At 47.4% G+C, this 20924-nt stretch overlaps 1 protein-coding gene across 3 annotated transcripts in view; it reads left to right on the top strand.

Moving 5' to 3' along the window:
- The first annotated feature begins 647 nt into the window (after nucleotides 1-647).
- LOC106594676 (pre-mRNA 3'-end-processing factor FIP1) overlaps nucleotides 648-20924 on the top strand; it is a 36597-nt gene continuing 16320 nt past the window's right edge. Inside the window, exons 1-9 of one of the 3 annotated variants that reach the window (XM_082973959.1) lie at nucleotides 648-988; nucleotides 1451-1502; nucleotides 4029-4092; nucleotides 4849-4958; nucleotides 6958-7022; nucleotides 7555-7665; nucleotides 7787-7917; nucleotides 15051-15169; nucleotides 19409-19462. In XM_082973959.1, the coding sequence (XP_082830085.1) occupies nucleotides 898-988; nucleotides 1451-1502; nucleotides 4029-4092; nucleotides 4849-4958; nucleotides 6958-7022; nucleotides 7555-7665; nucleotides 7787-7917; nucleotides 15051-15169; nucleotides 19409-19462 (797 nt within the window). In that variant the 5' untranslated portion in view covers nucleotides 648-897. The remainder of the gene's footprint in view (nucleotides 989-1450; nucleotides 1503-4028; nucleotides 4093-4848; nucleotides 4959-6957; nucleotides 7023-7554; nucleotides 7666-7786; nucleotides 7918-15050; nucleotides 15170-19408; nucleotides 19463-20924) is intronic. The other 2 variants (XM_082973960.1, XM_082973961.1) reach the window with 2 other exon arrangements.

Consider the following 20924-nt stretch of genomic DNA (forward strand, 5'->3'; position numbering starts at 1 on the left):
TTGCATGTTTGTGTGGGACGCTATAAGAAGTGTATTCATGATTAGCATACAGGTATAGTGTATACAAGAATTAGCAGAATAGTTGTCCACAATGTAGTCACCAATGGTGTACGTATCAACACATATTTGTTGTGATGAACAAAATAGCCAATAGATGTATTACAGGGAGTGGTCTGCTACATTGTCCTTCAATAATAAAAACAACTTCATGCGGAGTCCCAGAAAACATGATGGATGTTATTTCGCCCTCTTGTGTCTTTAAAACGTTACTCCATTCGTCATCGCGGGCCAAAATGCGCATGAACCATTCGATTTTTGATACCTATTTTATTAAAACATTAACCCTAGTGAACAATAACAAGAATAACATCTTCCTAAATCATTACAATAAGATTTTTTTCAGAGTGATTACAATTGCACTAGAATGTTTCATTCTTTAATATTTTTTGTTTGTTCCAGTATTTTCTCATTAATACCTGCGTTCTGTTTTGATGTAATGTTTTGATGTAAGAATGTAAATTGTTGATCTGTATTTTGAATAATAAAAAATTAAATTAAAAATTACTAATAAATTACCAAAAAACATTCGGTTTTTGATATCCGCCGACAGATTCTCGCTAGACCAATAGGAAGACAGTTTGCTTGCCCTCTGTTGAAGGATTACTTCCGGGTACACTGTCCGCCGCCAGCTCGTCTAAATCAAAATGTATCAAGTGGATATTTTCCGCGCTTCAAGATAGTGCAATCATTTATGACGACTTCTGCTGTTTTAACATTATTTATTTTTTTGTCGTGTGCATTTACTACTATCCGGGTTGTTTCGTTAGCTAGCTCGCTAGCTGGATAACAGAGTTGCGATCTTCGTGAAAGGCACTTTCTTACCGCTTGTTAAAGAAGATGTCTGCGGAAGAGGCGGCAGACAAAACAACCCCGGCCGACGCGAGTGCGGGAGATGGCGGAGACGAGGAAGAAGAGTGGCTGTACGGAGGTAAAGAGGTGTTACAATGAATAAAAACATTAGCTAAGTTGTTCGAGTTATAACTAGGCCACATGCAACTAGCTTACAACTACAAAGCATTAGCACAGATGCTACCTAATGATTGAAGTAGTTAGTGTAGCTAGTTAGCTAAAGCATAAGCCGTGGTGCTGCATGTGTTGGCCTAGCGTACTGTAAAAGCCGACTCGCTAACGCTAACAGCATATCCTTCAGGATTGCACCAAAGGTTGCACTTTGCTCAGTTTGTAGTTAGCTAGTTACCGGTATGTGGAAAATACAATGGACAGAAGCGTTGGATATGAATGGTTCGTTTGCATTGATCTTCTTAACGAACAAACGTGGCTAGCTAGCTATGTAAGTTATATAGCTAGGTGGTAACGTTAGATATTGTAATCTATGACTTTATTGTTGACATTTTACCGTTTAGTTAATGAATGGTCGTTTCCCTTGTAGATGATGATGAGAGAGCTGATGAGGAAGAGGCCAAACTAACCGCTGCTGTCAGGTGAGTTCTTAGTCCTCCACCCGTTTGTGTCTAAGCCTGTTACTGAGTTGTCTCAACTTTCTCTGTTGTATTGTTTACAGGATGTGTCAGAATGTATTGGTGATATTTACACCCTCAGTCTGAATGTATTGGTGATATTTCCACCCTCAGTCTGAATGTATTGGTGATATTTCCGTCCTCAGTCTGAATGTATTGGTGATATTTCCAACCTCAGTCTGAATGTATTGGTGATATTTCCAACCTCAGTCTGAATGTATTGGTGATATTTCCGTCCTCAGTCTGAATGTATTGGTGATATTTACACCCTCAGTCTGAATGTATTGGTGATATTTCCACCCTCAGTCTGAATGTATTGGTGATATTTCCAGCCTCAGTCTGAATGTATTGGTGATATTTCCACCCTCAGTCTGAATGTATTGGTGATATTTCCACCCTCAGTCTGAATGTATTGGTGATATTTCCGTCCTCAGTCTGAATGTATTGGTGATATTTCCGCCCTCAGTCTGAATGTATTGGTGATATTTCCAGCCTCAGTCTGAATGTATTGGTGATATTTCCAACCTCAGTCTGAATGTATTGGTGATATTTCCAACCTCAGTCTGAATGTATTGGTGATATTTCCAGCCTCAGTCTGAATGTATTGGTGATATTTCCACCCTCAGTCTGAATGTATTGGTGATATTTCCAGCCCTCAGTCTGAATGTATTGGTGATATTTCCAGCCTCAGTCTGAATGTATTGGTGATATTTCCAACCTCAGTCTGAATGTATTGGTGGTGATTTCCAGCCTCAGTCTGAATGTATTGGTGATATTTCCACCCTCAGTCTGAATGTATTGGTGATATTTCCGCCCTCAGTCTGAATGTATTGGTGATATTTCCGTCCTCAGTCTGAATGTATTGGTGATATTTCCACCCTCAGTCTGAATGTATTGGTGATATTTCCAGCCTCAGTCTGAATGTATTGGTGATATTTACAGCCTCAGTCTGAATGTATTGGTGATATTTCCAGCCTCAGTCTGAATGTATTGGTGATATTTCCAGCCTCAGTCTGAATGTATTGGTGATATTTCCAGCCTCAGTCTGAATGTATTGGTGATATTTCCAGCCTCAGTCTGAATGTATTGGTGATATTTCCAGCCTCAGTCTGAATGTATTGGTGATATTTCCGTCCTCAGTCTGAATGTATTGGTGATATTTCCAGCCTCAGTCTGAATGTATTGGTGATATTTACACCCTCAGTCTGAATGTATTGGTGATATTTCCAGCCTCAGTCTGAATGTATTGGTGATATTTCCAGCCTCAGTCTGAATGTATTGGTGATATTTCCACCCTCAGTCTGAATGTATTGGTGGTGATATTTCCAGCCTCAGTCTGAATGTATTGGTGATATTTCCGCCTCAGTCTGAATGTATTGGTGATATTTACACCCTCAGTCTGAATGTATTGGTGATATTTCCGTCCTCAGTCTGAATGTATTGGTGATATTTCCGCCCTCAGTCTGAATGTATTGGTGATATTTACACCCTCAGTCTGAATGTATTGGTGATATTTCCGTCCTCAGTCTGAATGTATTGGTGATATTTCCGTCCTCAGTCTGAATCTATTGGTCGTGATATTTCCAGCCTCAGTCTGAATGTATTGGTGATATTTCCGTCCTCAGTCTGAATGTATTGGTGATATTTACACCCTCAGTCTGAATGTATTGGTGATATTTCCAGCCTCAGTCTGAATGTATTGGTGATATTTCCAGCCTCAGTCTGAATGTATTGGTGATATTTCCGCCCTCAGTCTGAATGTATTGGTGATATTTACACCCTCAGTCTGAATGTATTGGTGATATTTCCGTCCTCAGTCTGAATGTATTGGTGATATTTCCAGCCTCAGTCTGAATGTATTGGTGATATTTCCAGCCTCAGTCTGAATGTATTGGTGATATTTCCGTCCTCAGTCTGAATGTATTGGTGATATTTCCAGCCTCAGTCTGAATGTATTGGTGATATTTCCAGCCCTCAGTCTGAATGTATTGGTGATATTTCCGTCCTCAGTCTGAATGTATTGGTGATATTTCCGTCCTCAGTCTGAATGTATTGGTGATATTTCCAGCCTCAGTCTGAATGTATTGGTGATATTTCCAGCCTCAGTCTGAATGTATTGGTGATATTTCCAGCCTCAGTCTGAATGTATTGGTGATATTTCCGTCCTCAGTCTGAATGTATTGGTGATATTTCCGTCCTCAGTCTGAATGTATTGGTGATATTTCCAGCCTCAGTCTGAATGTATTGGTGATATTTCCACCCTCAGTCTGAATGTATTGGTGATATTTCCGTCCTCAGTCTGAATGTATTGGTGATATTTCCGTCCTCAGTCTGAATGTATTGGTGATATTTCCACCCTCAGTCTGAATGTATTGGTGATATTTCCAGCCTCAGTCTGAATGTATTGGTGATATTTCCAGCCTCAGTCTGAATGTATTGGTGATATTTCCGTCCTCAGTCTGAATGTATTGACGATATTTCCACCCTCAGTGCACCTGTTCCTGCTACTGAATCAGATGAGGCAGTTACTACAGGCAACGGAGTGGAAGCTCAGGTAAGACCTATTCTCCAGTGTGTCCCAAATTCCCCCCTATTCCCCTATAGTGCACTACGTTTGACCAAAGTAGTGCACTATAAAGGGAATATGGTGCCACTTGGGACCGAGGGGCAGTGTTTCTCCTGTCGTTGTACGTGCAAGGCGGGATGACTTGGGCTTTGTGTGTAATTAAGGTCTGGAGTTTCCCCTGGTCAGTTCATGTGGTCTGGAAACCCTCCAGGACCTACTGTGTTATGTGTTCAGGAGATGGGTTCTGATCCGGTTTCTGTCTCTTGTCTGTCTCTCTGTTTGTTCCTCTCCCTCCTCCCCATCTCTCTGTATCCCCCTTCCATCTCTCTCATCCCCCTCTCTCTGTATCCCCCTTCCATCTCTCTCTCATCCCCCTCTCTCTGTATCCCCCTTCCATCTCTCCCTCCTCCCCATCTCTCTGTATCCCCCTTCCATCTCTCTCTCATCCCCATCTCTCTGTATCCTCCTTCCATCTCTCTCATCCCCCTCTCTCTGTATCCCCCTTCCATCTCTCTCTCATCCCCCTCTCTCTGTATCCCCCTTCCATCTCTCTCTCATCCCCCTCTCTCTGTATCCCCCTTCCATCTCTCTCTCATCCCCCTCTCTCTGTATCCCCCTTCCATCTCTCTCTCATCCCCCTCTCTCTGTATCCCCCTTCCATCTCTCTCTCATCCCCCTCTCTCTGTATCCCCCTTCCATCTCTCTCTCATCCCCCTCTCTCTGTATCCCCCCTCTCTTTCTCAGGAGAAGGAGCCAGGAGATGATGATGATGACAGTGATAGCGACAGTGACGATGATGACGATGATGTTCGCGTCACCATCGGAGACATCAAGACCGGAGCCCCACAGTACACGTACGTGTCTTTTTTACATGTATTAATTTATTTAACCAGGTAGGCTAGTTGAGAACAAGTCCTTTATTTAACCAGGTAGGCTAGTTGAGAACAAGTTCTCATTTACAACTGCGACCTGGCCAAGATAAAGCAAAGCAGTTCGACAACATACAACAACACAGAGTTACACATGGAGTAAAACAAACATACAGTCAATAATATAGTATAAAAATAAGTCTATATACAATGTGAGCAAATGAGGTGAGATAAGGGAGGTAGGGCAATAAATAGGCCATGGTTGCAAAGTAAATACAATATAGCAAGTAAAACACTGGAATGGTAGATTTGCAGTGGAAGAAAGTGCAAAGTAGAAATAATGGGGTGCAAAGGAGCAAAATAAATAAATAAATACAGTAGGGGAAGAGGTAGTTGTTTGGGCTAAATTATAGATGGGCTATGTACAGGTGCAGTGATCTGTGAGCTGCTCTGACAGCTGGTGCTTAAAGCTAGTGAGGGAGATAAGCGTTTCCCGTTTCAGAGATTTTTGTAGTCTTTAAAGTAGCGGTCCACCGATTAGGATTTTTCAACACCGATACTGATTATTGGAGGACCAACATTTTTGTACATATATATTTGTAATAATGACAATTACAACAATACTGAATGAACACTTTTTTATTTTAACTTAATATAATACATAAATAAAATTCTCTTTAGTCTCATAAATAATGAAACATGTTCAATTTGGTTTAAATAATGCAAAAACACAGTGTTGGAGAAGAAAGTAAAAGTGCATTATGTGCCATGTAAAAAAGCTAACGTTTAAGTTCCTTGCTCAGAACATGAGAACATATGAAAGCTGGTGGTTCCTTTTAACATGAGTCTTCAATATTCCCAGGTAAGAAGCTTTTATTTGTAGGAATTATAGGACTATTTCTCTCTACCATTTGTATTTCATATACCTTTGACTATTGGATGTTCTTATAGGCACTATAGTATTGCCAGCCTAATCTCGGGAGTTGATAGGCTTGAAGCCATAAACAGCGCTGTGTTTCAAGCATTGCTAAGAGCTGCTGGCAAACACAGGAAAGTGCTGTTTGAATGAATGCTTACGAGCCTGCTGCTGCATACCACCGCTCAGTCAGACTGCTCTATCAAATTATAGACTTAATTATAATATAATAAACACACAGAAATACGAGCCTTAGGTCATTAATATGGTCAAATCCGGAAACTATAATTTCGAAAACAAAACGTTTATTCTTTCAGTGAAATACGGAACCGTTCTGTATTTTATCTAACGGATGGCATCCCTAAGTCTAAATATTGCTGTTACATTACACAACCTTCAATGTTATGTCATAATTATATACAATTCTGGCAAATAAATTACGGTCTTTGTTAGGAAGAAATAGTCTTCACACAGTTCGCAACGAGCCAGGCGGCCCAAACTGCTGCATATACCCTGACTCTGTTGCACTGAACGCAAGAGAAGTGACACAATTTCCCTAGTTAATATTGCCTGCTAACATGCATTTATTTTAACTAAATATGCAGGTTAAAAAAAATATACTTGTGTATTGATTTAAAGAAAGGCGTTGATCTTTATGGTTAGGTAAATTGGTGCAAGACAGTGCTTTTTTTCGCAAATGCGCTTGTTAAATCATCACCCGTTTGGCGAAGTAGGCTGTGATTCGATGATAAATGAACAGGCACCACATTGATTATTTGCAACGCAGGACAAGCTAGTTAACCTAGTAATATCATCAACCGTGTGTAGTTAAGTAGTGATTATGTTAAGATTGATAGTTTTTTTATAAGATAAGTTAAATGCTAGCTACAGTCTTTAGAGGGACAGTTCACCGTAATGTCTAAGCCGATCTGTCCTTATTATTCCCAGATAAGGGGTTTCAAGTACGGCCGATGAGCCTGAATTCATCTATTGTATTTCACATCCTTTGACGCTGTAGCGTTAAATTGTGTTGTTGTTGTTGTTGACATGTCTGGTTTGTTGTTGCAGGACGTATGGAGTGGCTCCTGTTAACCTGAACATAAAGACAGCAGGAACCAGACCCTATGGAACAGGTACTGTAGTATTCTGTCCATCACCTGTTCTATGCACTTGACTTTACATTAGCCTACATGGAGTGGGAAATGTATAGTACAGGCTAATATAGGTGTCCGTTCCCACCGCCATGTCTGGATAGGTGTCTATTTTCACCGCCGTAGGTGTCTATTTTCACCGCCGTAGGTGTCTATTTTCACCGCCGTAGGTGTCTATTTTCACCGCCGTAGGTGTCTATTTATTTTCACCGCCGTAGGTGTCTATTTATTTTCACCGCCGTAGGTGTCTATTTATTTTCACCACCATAGGTGTCTATTTTCACCGCCGTAGGTGTCTATTTTCACCACCATAGGTGTCTATTTTCACCACCATAGGTGTCCATTCCCGCCGCCGTGTCTTTGGCAGCTAAATGGAACTAGATGGTATAAATGTAGATATCGTTGATTTAAAGTTTTGATTGATGTATTAAATTGTCCTCTGTATATTTTAATACTGGTAGATATTCTAAATGGTTCTTTTCTATGTGGTGTTTTTGGTTTCTGTTGTCTCTAGTAGGGAACAAGTCAAAGGGTGTGGATCTGGAGGCTCCAGGCAACATCAATGGAGTCCCAGTAGTGGAGGTGGACATGGAGACATTCGAGGAGAAGCCGTGGAGGAAACCAGGTAGGTGTTCCTGTGTCTTCTGACAGAGTGGAGGGGGTTACATTTCTGATTGGTCCATTTTTACACTGAGAGGCTCGGTAGGAGTTTGTAAAAAAATAAATAAACGATTGTGTGTCTGTAGGTGCTGACCTGTCTGACTACTTTAACTATGGGTTCAACGAGGACACGTGGAAGGGCTACTGCGACAAACAGAAGAGGCTGAGGATGGGCCTGGAGGTCGTCAATATCTCCTCCACCACCAGCAAAATCACTGTAAGATACAACACCTCCTCCACTACCAGCTAAATCACTGTAAGATACAACACCTCCTCCACCACCAGCTAAATCACTGTAAGATACAACACCTCCTCCACTACCAGCTAAATCACTGTAAGATACAACACCTCCTCCACTACCAGCTAAATCACTGTAAGATACAACACCTCCTCCACTACCAGCTAAATCACTGATACAACACCTCCTCCACTACCAGCTAAATCACTGATACAACACCTCCTCCACTACCAGCTAAATCACTGTAAGATACAACACCTCCTCCACTACAGGCTAAATCACTGATACAACACCTCCTCCACTACCAGCTAAATCACTGTAAGATACAACACCTCCTCCACTACCAGCTAAATCACTGTAAGATACAACACCTCCTCCACTACCAGCTAAATCACTGTAAGATACAACACCTCCTCCACTACCAGCTAAATCACTGTAAGATACAACACCTCCTCCACTCACCAGCTAAATCACTGTAAGATACAACACCTCCTCCACTACCAGCTAAATCACTGTAAGATACAACACCTCCTCCACTACCAGCTAAATCACTGTAAGATACAACACCTCCTCCACTACCAGCTAAATCACTGTAAGATACAACACCTCCTCCACTACCAGCTAAATCACTGATACAACACCTCCTCCACTACCGGCTAAATCACTGTAAGATACAACACCTCCTCCACTACCAGCTAAATCACTGTAAGATACAACACCTCCTCCACTACCAGCTAAATCACTGTAAGATACAACACCTCCTCCACCACCAGCTAAATCACTGTAAGATACAACACCTCCTCCACTACCAGCTAAATCACTGTAAGATACAACACCTCCTCCACTACCAGCTAAATCACTGTAAGATACAACACCTCCTCCACTACCAGCTAAATCACTGTAAGATACAACACCTCCTCCACTACCAGCTAAATCACTGTAAGATACAACACCTCCTCCACTACCAGCTAAATCACTGTAAGATACAACACCTCCTCCACTACCAGCTAAATCACTGTAAGATACAACACCTCCTCCACTACCAGCTAAATCACTGTAAGATACAACACCTCCTCCACTACCGGCTAAATCACTGTAAGATACAACACCTCCTCCACTACCGGCTAAATCACTGTAAGATACAACACCTCCTCCACTACCGGCTAAATCACTGTAAGATACAACACCTCCTCCACTACCGGCTAAATCACTGTAAGATACAACACCTCCTCCACTACCGGCTAAATCACTGTAAGATACAACACCTCCTCCACTACCGGCTAAATCACTGTAAGATACAACACCTCCTCCACTACCGGCTAAATCACTGTAAGATACAACACCTCCTCCACTACCGGCTAAATCACTGTAAGATACAACACCTCCTCCACTACCGGCTAAATCACTGTAAGATACAACACCTCCTCCACTACCGGCTAAATCACTGTAAGATACAACACCTCCTCCACTACCGGCTAAATCACTGTAAGATACAACACCTCCTCCACTACCGGCTAAATCACTGTAAGATACAACACCTCCTCCACTACCGGCTAAATCACTGTAAGATACAACACCTCCTCCACTACCGGCTAAATCACTGTAAGATACAACACCTCCTCCACTACCGGCTAAATCACTGTAAGATACAACACCTCCTCCACTACCGGCTAAATCACTGTAAGATACAACACCTCCTCCACTACCGGCTAAATCACTGTAAGATACAACACCTCCTCCACTACCGGCTAAATCACTGTAAGATACAACACCTCCTCCACTACCGGCTAAATCACTGTAAGATACAACACCTCCTCCACTACCGGCTAAATCACTGTAAGATACAACACCTCCTCCACTACCGGCTAAATCACTGTAAGATACAACACCTCCTCCACTACCGGCTAAATCACTGTAAGATACAACACCTCCTCCACTACCGGCTAAATCACTGTAAGATACAACACCTCCTCCACTACCGGCTAAATCACTGTAAGATACAACACCTCCTCCACTACCGGCTAAATCACTGTAAGATACAACACCTCCTCCACTACCGGCTAAATCACTGTAAGATACAACACCTCCTCCACTACCGGCTAAATCACTGTAAGATACAACACCTCCTCCACTACCGGCTAAATCACTGTAAGATACAACACCTCCTCCACTACCGGCTAAATCACTGTAAGATACAACACCTCCTCCACTACCGGCTAAATCACTGTAAGATACAACACCTCCTCCACTACCGGCTAAATCACTGTAAGATACAACACCTCCTCCACTACCGGCTAAATCACTGTAAGATACAACACCTCCTCCACTACCGGCTAAATCACTGTAAGATACAACACCTCCTCCACTACCGGCTAAATCACTGTAAGATACAACACCTCCTCCACTACCGGCTAAATCACTGTAAGATACAACACCTCCTCCACTACCGGCTAAATCACTGTAAGATACAACACCTCCTCCACTACCGGCTAAATCACTGTAAGATACAACACCTCCTCCACTACCGGCTAAATCACTGTAAGATACAACACCTCCTCCACTACCGGCTAAATCACTGTAAGATACAACACCTCCTCCACTACCGGCTAAATCACTGTAAGATACAACACCTCCTCCACTACCGGCTAAATCACTGTAAGATACAACACCTCCTCCACTACCGGCTAAATCACTGTAAGATACAACACCTCCTCCACTACCGGCTAAATCACTGTAAGATACAACACCTCCTCCACTACCGGCTAAATCACTGTAAGATACAACACCTCCTCCACTACCGGCTAAATCACTGTAAGATACAACACCTCCTCCACTACCGGCTAAATCACTGTAAGATACAACACCTCCTCCACTACCGGCTAAATCACTGTAAGATACAACACCTCCTCCACTACCGGCTAAATCACTGTAAGATACAACACCTCCTCCACTACCGGCTAAATCACTGTAAGATACAACACCTCCTCCACCACCGGCTAAATCACTGTAAGATACAACACCTCCTCCACCACCGGCTAAATCACTGTAAGATACAACACCTCCTCCACCACCGGCTAAATCACTGTAAGATACAACACCTCCTCCACCACCGGCTAAATCACTGTAAGATACAACACCTCCTCCACCACCGGCTAAATCACTGTAAGATACAACACCTCCTCCACCACCGGCTAAATCACTGTAAGATACAACACCTCCTCCACCACCGGCTAAATCACTGTAAGATACAACACCTCCTCCACCACCGGCTAAATCACTGTAAGATACAACACCTCCTCCACCACCGGCTAAATCACTGTAAGATACAACACCTCCTCCACCACCGGCTAAATCACTGTAAGATACAACACCTCCTCCACCACCGGCTAAATCACTGTAAGATACAACACCTCCTCCACCACCGGCTAAATCACTGTAAGATACAACACCTCCTCCACCACCGGCTAAATCACTGTAAGATACAACACCTCCTCCACCACCGGCTAAATCACTGTAAGATACAACACCTCCTCCACTACCGGCTAAATCACTGTAAGATACAACACCTCCTCCACTACCGGCTAAATCACTGTAAGATACAACACCTCCTCCACTACCGGCTAAATCACTGTAAGATACAACACCTCCTCCACTACCGGCTAAATCACTGTAAGATACAACACCTCCTCCACTACCGGCTAAATCACTGTAAGATACAACACCTCCTCCACTACCGGCTAAATCACTGTAAGATACAACACCTCCTCCACTACCGGCTAAATCACTGTAAGATACAACACCTCCTCCACTACCGGCTAAATCACTGTAAGATACAACACCTCCTCCACTACCGGCTAAATCACTGTAAGATACAACACCCCCTCCACTACCGGCTAAATCACTGTAAGATACAACACCCCCTCCACTACCGGCTAAATCACTGTAAGATACAACACCCCCTCCACTACCAGCTAAATCACTGTAAGATACAACACCCCCTCCACTACCAGCTAAATCACTGTAAGATACAACACCTCCTCCACTACCGGCTAAATCACTGTAAGATACAACACCCCCTCCACTACCGGCTAAATCACTGTAAGATACAACACCCCCTCCACTACCAGCTAAATCACTGTAAGATACAACACCTCCTCCACTTGGAGGGCTTTACGGATCCACCTGTACCCGAATACCCGAGCCCTGATCTGTTACCCAGAATTCTAAATAATGTCACGGGTCGAGGTCGAATCGGATTGTCAGGAGTCTCTGGTCCGGAAGGGCCCCGTACAGGTCTGAACGTGAGAGCGATGTTATAATTCATGCTGCTGTTCCTCTTTTCTTTTCATGGGTGACGCGTGCAGCTGCTGCTGGTTGTTGTTGTTGGCCAATCACAAGTCACCAAAGCAGCAATAGGTTACAGCCATAGAGCCTCGCTCTGTGTGGGGCAAAACGTAAGAGATATCTAGTCAATGGAAGATGGAATTAAAATAACAGAATTAAAAGTTAAAGGAGAAGTAAAGGCTACAACGACCAAGAGCCAACCAGTAGACTGCTACTTAATATTATGAATGGAGTTGTTGTTATTTGTAACTGTAGGATTAGAAAGCCCAGGCACTGTAGCCTCAATTAGCCTAGCTAGCTAGCTAACCTTAGCTAGCTTAAGTAGCTTCTCCCAGTTTGATGTCTTCAAGACAGGTACTACATAATCTTATTGGATGATAAATAACCTAGCTATGGGAGCTGTTAGTCTACTATAGCGCGAGTCGGCTTGTTGGTTGGTTTCTAAACCTATGCCTGCACCGTAGACACGTGTACCGGAGGCAGCGGCTTAGACCGCTAGACCATCCTGGAACATTCTGGACCATTCTGGAACACCTTCTCTTATTTTCTGATCTCCCTTTCTCTCAATTCCCTTCCTTCTCTGTCTCTCCTCCTCTCAATTCCCTTCCTTCTCTGGCTCTCCTCCTCCTCTCAATTCCCTTCCTTCTCTGGCTCTCCTCCTCCTCTCAATTCCCTTCCTTCTCTGGCTCTCCTCCTCCTCTCAATTCCCTTCCTTCTCTGGCTCTCCTCCTCCTCTCAATTCCCTTCCTTCTCTGGCTCTCCTCCTCCTCTCAATTCCCTTCCTTCTCTGGCTCTCCTCCTCCTCCTCAATTCCCTTCCTTCTCTGGCTCTCCTCCTCCTCTCAATTCCCTTCCTTCTCTGGCTCTCCTCCTCCTCTCAATTCCCTTCCTTCTCTGGCTCTCCTCCTCCTCTCAATTCCCTTCCTTCTCTGGCTCTCCTCGTCCTCCTCAATTCCCTTACTTCTCTGGCTCTCCTCCTCCTCCTCCTCAATTCCCTTACTTCTCTGGCTCTCCTCCTCCTCCTCCTCAATTCCCTTCCTTCTCTGGCTCTCCTCCTCCTCCTCCTCAATTCCCTTCCTTCTCTGGCTCTCCTCCTCCTCCTCAATTCCCTTCCTTCTCTGGCTCTCCTCCTCCTCCTCAATTCCCTTCCTTCTCTGGATCTCCTCCTCCTCCTCAATTCCCTTCCTTCTCTGGCTCTCCTCGTCCTCCTCAATTCCCTTCCTTCTCTGGCTCTCCTCCTCGTTCTCCTCAATTTCCTTCCTTCTCTGGCTCTCCTCCTCGTCCTCCTCAATTCCCTTCCTTCTCTGGCTCTCCTCCTCGTCCTCCTCAATTCCCTTCCTTCTCTGGCTCTCCTCCTCGTCCTCCTCAATTCCCTTCCTTCTCTGGCTCTCCTCCTCGTCCTCCTCAATTCCCTTCCTTCTCTGGCTCTCCTCCTCGTCCTCCTCAATTCCCTTCCTTCTCTGGCTCTCCTCCTCGTCCTCCTCAATTCCCTTCCTTCTCTGGCTCTCCTCCTCGTCCTCCTCAATTCCCTTCCTTCTCTGGCTCTCCTCCTCGTCCTCCTCAATTCCCTTCCTTCTCTGGCTCTCCTCCTCGTCCTCCTCAATTCCCTTCCTTCTCTGGCTCTCCTCCTCGTCCTCCTCAATTCCCTTCCTTCTCTGGCTCTCCTCCTCCTCAATTCCCTTCCTTCTCTGGCTCTCCTCCTCCTCAATTCCCTTCCTTCTCTGGCTCTCCTCCTCCTCAATTCCCTTCCTTCTCTGGCTCTCCTCCTCCTCACATCCCTTCCTTCTCTGGCTCTCCTCCTCCTCACATCCCTTCCTTCTCTGGCTCTCCTCCTCCTCACATCCCTTCCTTCTCTGGCTCTCCTCCTCCTCAATTCCCTTCCTTCTCTGGCTCTCCTCCTCCTCAATTCCCTTCCTTCTCTGGCTCTCCTCCTCCTCAATTCCCTTCCTTCTCTGGCTCTCCTCCTCCTCAATTCCCTTCCTTCTCTGGCTCTCCTCCTCCTCAATTCCCTTCCTTCTCTGGCTCTCCTCCTCCTCAATTCCCTTCCTTCTCTGGCTCTCCTCCTCCTCAATTCCCTTCCTTCTCTGGCTCTCCTCCTCCTCAATTCCCTTCCTTCTCTGGCTCTCCTCCTCCTCAATTCCCTTCCTTCTCTGGCTCTCCTCCTCCTCAATTCCCTTCCTTCTCTGGCTCTCCTCCTCCTCAATTCCCTTCCTTCTCTGGCTCTCCTCCTCCTCAATTCCCTTCCTTCTCTGGCTCTCCTCCTCCTCCTCAATTCCCTTCCTTCTCTGGCTCTCCTCCTCCTCCTCAATTCCCTTCCTTCTCTGGCTCTCCTCCTCCTCCTCAATTCCCTTCCTTCTCTGGCTCTCCTCCTCCTCCTCAATTCCCTTCCTTCTCTGGCTCTCCTCCTCCTCCTCAATTCCCTTCCTTCTCTGGCTCTCCTCCTCCTCCTCAATTCCCTTCCTTCTCTGGCTCTCCTCGCCCTCCTCAATTCCCTTCCTTCTCTGGCTCTCCTCGCCCTCTTCAATTCCCTTCCTTCTCTGGCTCTCCTCGCCCTCTTCAATTCCCTTCCTTCTCTGGCTCTCCTCGTCCTCTTCAATTCCCTTCCTTCTCTGGCTCTCCTCGCCCTCTTCAATTCCCTTCCTTCTCTGGCTCATTGAATTGCCATATGATAATCAGTGTAAACCAGACAAACCAGAGTTGTTTAAAACAAAGACGTCCATTTAATGATGATGTTATAAACCTAAAGATGTCCTACTCTACTCCCCTCAGGTTCAGCAGGGCAGGACAGGGAATGAGAAGGAAGTGAGTTTACCCATCCACACGTCCAAACCTGACTTCCCCACTCCAGCCAGCCTCTACAAGTCATCCATGAACATGAACACTACCAGGTAAGAGCTGTACACAGGTCCTCAGATGAACAAGAGCCGTAAGGTTAGCCTAGGACAGGTAGAAACAGACGGTGAGGTTAGCCTAGGACGGGTACAGACAGACGGTGAGGTTAGCCTAGGACAGGTAGAAACAGACGGTAAGGTTAGCCTAGGACTGGTACAGACAGACGGTGAGGTTAGCCTAGGACAGGTAGAAACAGACGGTAAGGTTAGCCTAGGACTGGTACAGACAGACGGTGAGGTTATCCTAGGACAGGTACAGACAGACAGACAGTGAGGTTAGCCTAGGACTGGTACAGACAGACGGACGGTGAGGTTAGCCTAGGACTGGTACAGACAGACAGACAGTGAGGTTAGCCTAGGACTGGTACAGACAGACGGACGGTGAGGTTAGCCTAGGACTGGTACAGACAGACGGACGGTGAGGTTAGCCTAGGACTGGTACAGACAGACGGACAGTGAGGTTAGCCTAGGACTGGTACAGACAGACGGACGGTGAGGTTAGCCTAGGACTGGTACAGACAGACGGTGAGGTTAGCCTAGGACTGGTACAGACAGACGGACGGTGAGGTTAGCCTAGGACTGGTACAGACAGACGGACGGTGAGGTTAGCCTAGGACTGGTACAGACAGACAGACAGTGAGGTTAGCCTAGGACTGGTACAGACAGACAGACAGACAGTGAGGTTAGCCTAGGACTGGTACAGACAGACAGACAGTGAGGTTAGCCTAGGACTGGTACAGACAGACGGTGAGGTTAGCCTAGGACTGGTACAGACAGACAGACGGTGAGGTTAGCCTAGGACTGGTACAGACAGACGGTGAGGTTAGCCTAGGACAGGTACAGACAGATGGTGAGGTTAGCCTAGGACAGGTACAGACAGACGGTGAGGTTAGCCTAGGACAGGTACAGACAGACGGTAAGGTTAGCCTAGGACTGGTACGGACAGATGGTGAGGTTAGCCTAGGACACGTACAGACGGTAAGGTTAGCCTAGGACTGGTACAGACAGACGGTAAGGTTAGCCTAGGACTGGTACAGACAGACGGTAAGGTTATCCTAGGACTGGTACAGACAGACGGTGAGGTTATCCTAGGACAGGTACAGACAGACGGTAAGGTTAGCCTAGGACAGGTACAGACAGACGGTAAGGTTTGCCTAGGACTGGTACAGACAGACGGTGAGGTTTGCCTAGGACTGGTACAGACGGTAAGGTTAGCCTAGGACTGGTACAGACAGACGGTGAGGTTAGCCTAGGACTGGTACAGACAGACGGTGAGGTTATCCTAGGACTGGTACAGACAGACAGACAGTGAGGTTAGCCTAGGACTGGTACAGACAGACAGACGGTGAGGTTAGCCTAGGACTGGTACAGACAGACGGACGGTGAGGTTAGCCTAGGACTGGTACAGACAGACAGACGGTGAGGTTAGCCTAGGACTGGTACAGACAGACAGACAGTGAGGTTAGCCTAGGACTGGTACAGACAGACGGACGGTGAGGTTAGCCTAGGACTGGTACAGACAGACGGACGGTGAGGTTAGCCTAGGACTGGTACAGACAGACAGACAGTGAGGTTAGCCTAGGACTGGTACAGACAGACGGACGGTGAGGTTAGCCTAGGACTGGTACAGACAGACGGACGGTGAGGTTAGCCTAGGACTGGTACAGACAGACGGACGGTGAGGTTAGCCTAGGACTGGTACAGACAGACGGACGGTGAGGTTAGCCTAGGACTGGTACAGACAGACGGACGGTGAGGTTAGCCTAGGACTGGTACAGACAGACGGACGGTGAGGTTAGCCTAGGACTGGTACAGACAGACGGACGGTGAGGTTAGCCTAGGACTGGTACAGACAGACGGACGGTGAGGTTAGCCTAGGACTGGTACAGACAGACAGACGGTGAGGTTAGCCTAGGACTGGTACAGACAGACAGACGGTGAGGTTAGCCTAGGACTGGTACAGACAGACAGACAGTGAGGTTAGCCTAGGACTGGTACAGACAGACAGACAGACAGTGAGGTTAGCCTAGGACTGGTACAGACAGACAGACAGACAGTGAGGTTAGCCTAGGACTGGTACAGACAGACGGTGAGGTTAGCCTAGGACAGGTACAGACAGATGGTGAGGTTAGCCTAGGACAGGTACAGACAGACGGTGAGGTTAGCCTAGGACAGGTACAGACAGACGGTAAGGTTAGCCTTGGACTGCTTAAGAGACATGAGAGACTCATGTATTATCTCTGGTAGAGGATTTGGCAAAACACGGTCTGGCAGTGGACAGACAGGCAGACGAACCGACAGAGAAACGGACCGACAGGCAGACGGACCGACAGAGAAACGGACCGACAGGCAGACGGACCGACAGAGAAACGGACCGACAGGCAGACGGACCGACAGAGAAACGGACCGACAGGCAGACGGACCGACAGAGAAACGGACCGACAGAGAAACGGACCGACAGGCAGACGGACCGACAGGCAGACGGACCGACAGGCAGACGGACCGACAGGCAGACGGACCGACAGAGAAACTGACCGACAGGCAGACGGACCGACAGGCAGACGGACCGACAGGCAGACGGACCGACAGGCAGACGGACCGACAGGCAGACGGACCGACAGGCAGACGGACCGACAGGCAGACGGACCGACAGAGAAACTGACCGACAGAGAAACGGACCGACAGAGAAACGGACCGACAGGCAGACGGACCGACAGGCAGACGGACCGACAGAGAAACGGACCGACAGGCAGACGGACCGACAGAGAAACGGACCGACAGGCAGACGGACCGACAGGCAGACGGACCGACAGAGAAACGGACCGACAGGCAGACGGACCGACAGGCAGACGGACCGACAGAGAAACGGACCGACAGGCAGACGGACCGACAGGCAGACGGACCGACAGGCAGACGGACCGACAGGCAGACGGACCGACAGAGAAACTGACCGACAGGCAGACGGACCGACAGGCAGACGGACCGACAGAGAAACGGACCGACAGGCAGACGGACCGACAGAGAAACGGACCGACAGGCAGACGGACCGACAGAGAAACGGACCGACAGGCAGACGGACCGACAGAGAAACGGACCGACAGGCAGACGGACCGACAGAGAAACGGACCGACAGGCAGACGGACCGACAGGCAGACGGACCGACAGAGAAACGGACCGACAGAGAAACGGACCGACAGGCAGACGGACCGACAGGCAGACGGACCGACAGAGAAACGGACCGACAGAGAAACGGACCGACAGAGAAACGGACCGACAGAGAAACGGACCGACAGAGAAACGGACCGACAGGCAGACGGACCGACAGAGAAACGGACCGACAGGCAGACGGACCGACAGAGAAACGGACCGACAGGCAGACGGACCGACAGAGAAACGGACCGACAGGCAGACGGACCGACAGGCAGACGGACCGACAGAGAAACTGACCGACAGGCAGACCGACCGACAGGCAGACGGACCGACCGACAGGCAGACGGACCGACCGACAGGCAGACGGACCGACAGAGAAACGGACCGACAGAGAAACGGACCGACAGGCAGACGGACCGACAGAGAAACGGACCGACAGAGAAACGGACCGACAGAGAAACGGACCGACAGAGAAACGGACCGACAGAGCAGAACGGACCGACAGGCAGACGGACCGACAGAGAAACGGACCGACAGGCAGACGGACCGACAGAGAAACGGACCGACAGGCAGACGGACCGACAGAGAAACGGACCGACAGGCAGACGGACCGACAGAGAAACGGACCGACAGAGAAACGGACCGACAGAGCAAGACGGACCGACAGGCAGACGGACCGACAGAGCAGACGGACCGACAGAGAAACGGACCGACAGAGAAACGGACCGACAGGCAGACGGACCGACAGAGAAACGGACCGACAGAGAAACGGACCGACAGAGAAACGGACCGACAGGCAGACGGACCGACAGAGAAACGGACCGACAGGCAGACGGACCGACAGAGAAACGGACCGACAGGCAGACGGACCGACAGAGAAACGGACCGACAGGCAGACGGACCGACAGAGAAACGGACCGACAGACAGGCAGACGGGCAGACGGACCGACAGGCAGACGGACAGACAGACGGACACACACAAGCTTGCTTCCTTTTTTTTCTTCTCCTCTCACTGTACACATGAATGAGTTCCTCTGAGTGTGTGAGGGGAGGTCTAACTGTTTCCTCCTCTCCCTCTGATGGTAGGATCTCCCCCCCACAGTGGACTGCTCCTCCCGTTCAGGACATGTCCTACTATACGTGAGTGGGATGGGGCTTGTTCACACAACACACTGATACATTCATGTACACTATTGTGTCTTTTCCAGATGCTATTTCAAAAAAATAAATTCATTTTAAGTTCCCTCAGCCAATAAACTAGTAACCAACGTCGTAGTCGCATCACGTCGTTAGGGCACAACGTGGTAGACAACAATGGTCACCACGGCAACGTTAAGTTTAACGGGAGTCATCACCATGGCAACAGTAAACACATTTAAATGCAACACATGTATGCACATTGACTCACGTGTGTGTGACAGGTGATAGACATGTTATAGACATGTAATAACAGATTCTACATCGTGTGTGTGTTAGTAATACTGTGTTGTCCTTTCTGACTTTAGTGTCCTGTCACTGATCTGTGGTGGTTAGGTACTGACTCTGTGGTGGTTAGGTACTGACTCTGTGGTGGTTAGGTACTGACTCTGTGGTGGTTAGGTACTGATCTGTGGTGGTTAGGTACTGATCTGTGGTGGTTAGGTACTGATCTGTGGTGGTTAGGTACTGATCTGTGGTGGTTAGGTACTGATCTGTGGTGGTTAGGTACTGATCTGTGGTGGTTAGGTACTGATCTGTCAGTGTGTGGTGGTTAGGTACTGATCTGTGTGTGTGTGTGTGTGTGTGTGTGCGCGTGGTTAGGTACTGATCTTTGTGTGTGTGTGTGGTTAGGTACTGATCTGTGTGTGTGGGGTTAGGTACCGATCTGTGTGTGTGTGTAGTGGTTAGGTACTGATCTGTGTGTGTGTGTGTGTGTGTGTGGGGTTAGGTACTTGTGTGTGTGGTTAGGTACTGATCTGTGTGTGTGTGTGGTTAGGTACTTGTGTGTGTGTGGTTAGGTACTGGTGTGTGTGTGTGTGTGTGTGTGTGTGTGTGTGTGTGTGTGTGTGTGTGTGTGTGTGTGTGGGGTTAGGTACTTGTGTGTGGGGTTAGGTACTGATCTGTGTGTGTGTGGTTAGGTACTGATCTGTGTGTGTGTGGTTAGGTACTGATCTGTGTGTGTGTGGTTAGGTACTGATGTGTGTGTGTGTGCGCGCGTGCGTGTGGTTAGGTACTGTGTGTGTGTGTGTGATCTGTGTGTGTGTGTGGGGGGGGGGGGGGTTAGGTACTGATCTGTGCGTGTGGTTAGGTACTGATCTGTGTGTGTGTGTGGTTAGGTACTGATCTGTGTGTGTGTGTGGTTAGGTACTGATCTGTGCGTGTGTGTGGTTAGGTACTGATCTGTGTGTGTGTGTGGTTAGGTACTGATCTGTGTGTGCGTGTGGTTAGGTACTGATCTGTGTGTGCGTGTGGTTAGGTACTGATCTGTGCGTGTGGTTAGGTACTGATCTGTGCGTGTGGTTAGGTACTGATCTGTGTGTGTGTGTGTGTGTGTGTGTGTGTGTGTGTGTGGGGTTAGGTACTGATCTGTGTGTGTGTGGTTAGGTACTGATCTGTGTGTGGG

The sequence above is a fragment of the Salmo salar genome, chromosome 04 (assembly GCF_965601325.2).
Source record: "Salmo salar chromosome 04, fSalSal1, whole genome shotgun sequence".
NCBI lineage: Eukaryota > Metazoa > Chordata > Actinopteri > Salmoniformes > Salmonidae > Salmo > Salmo salar.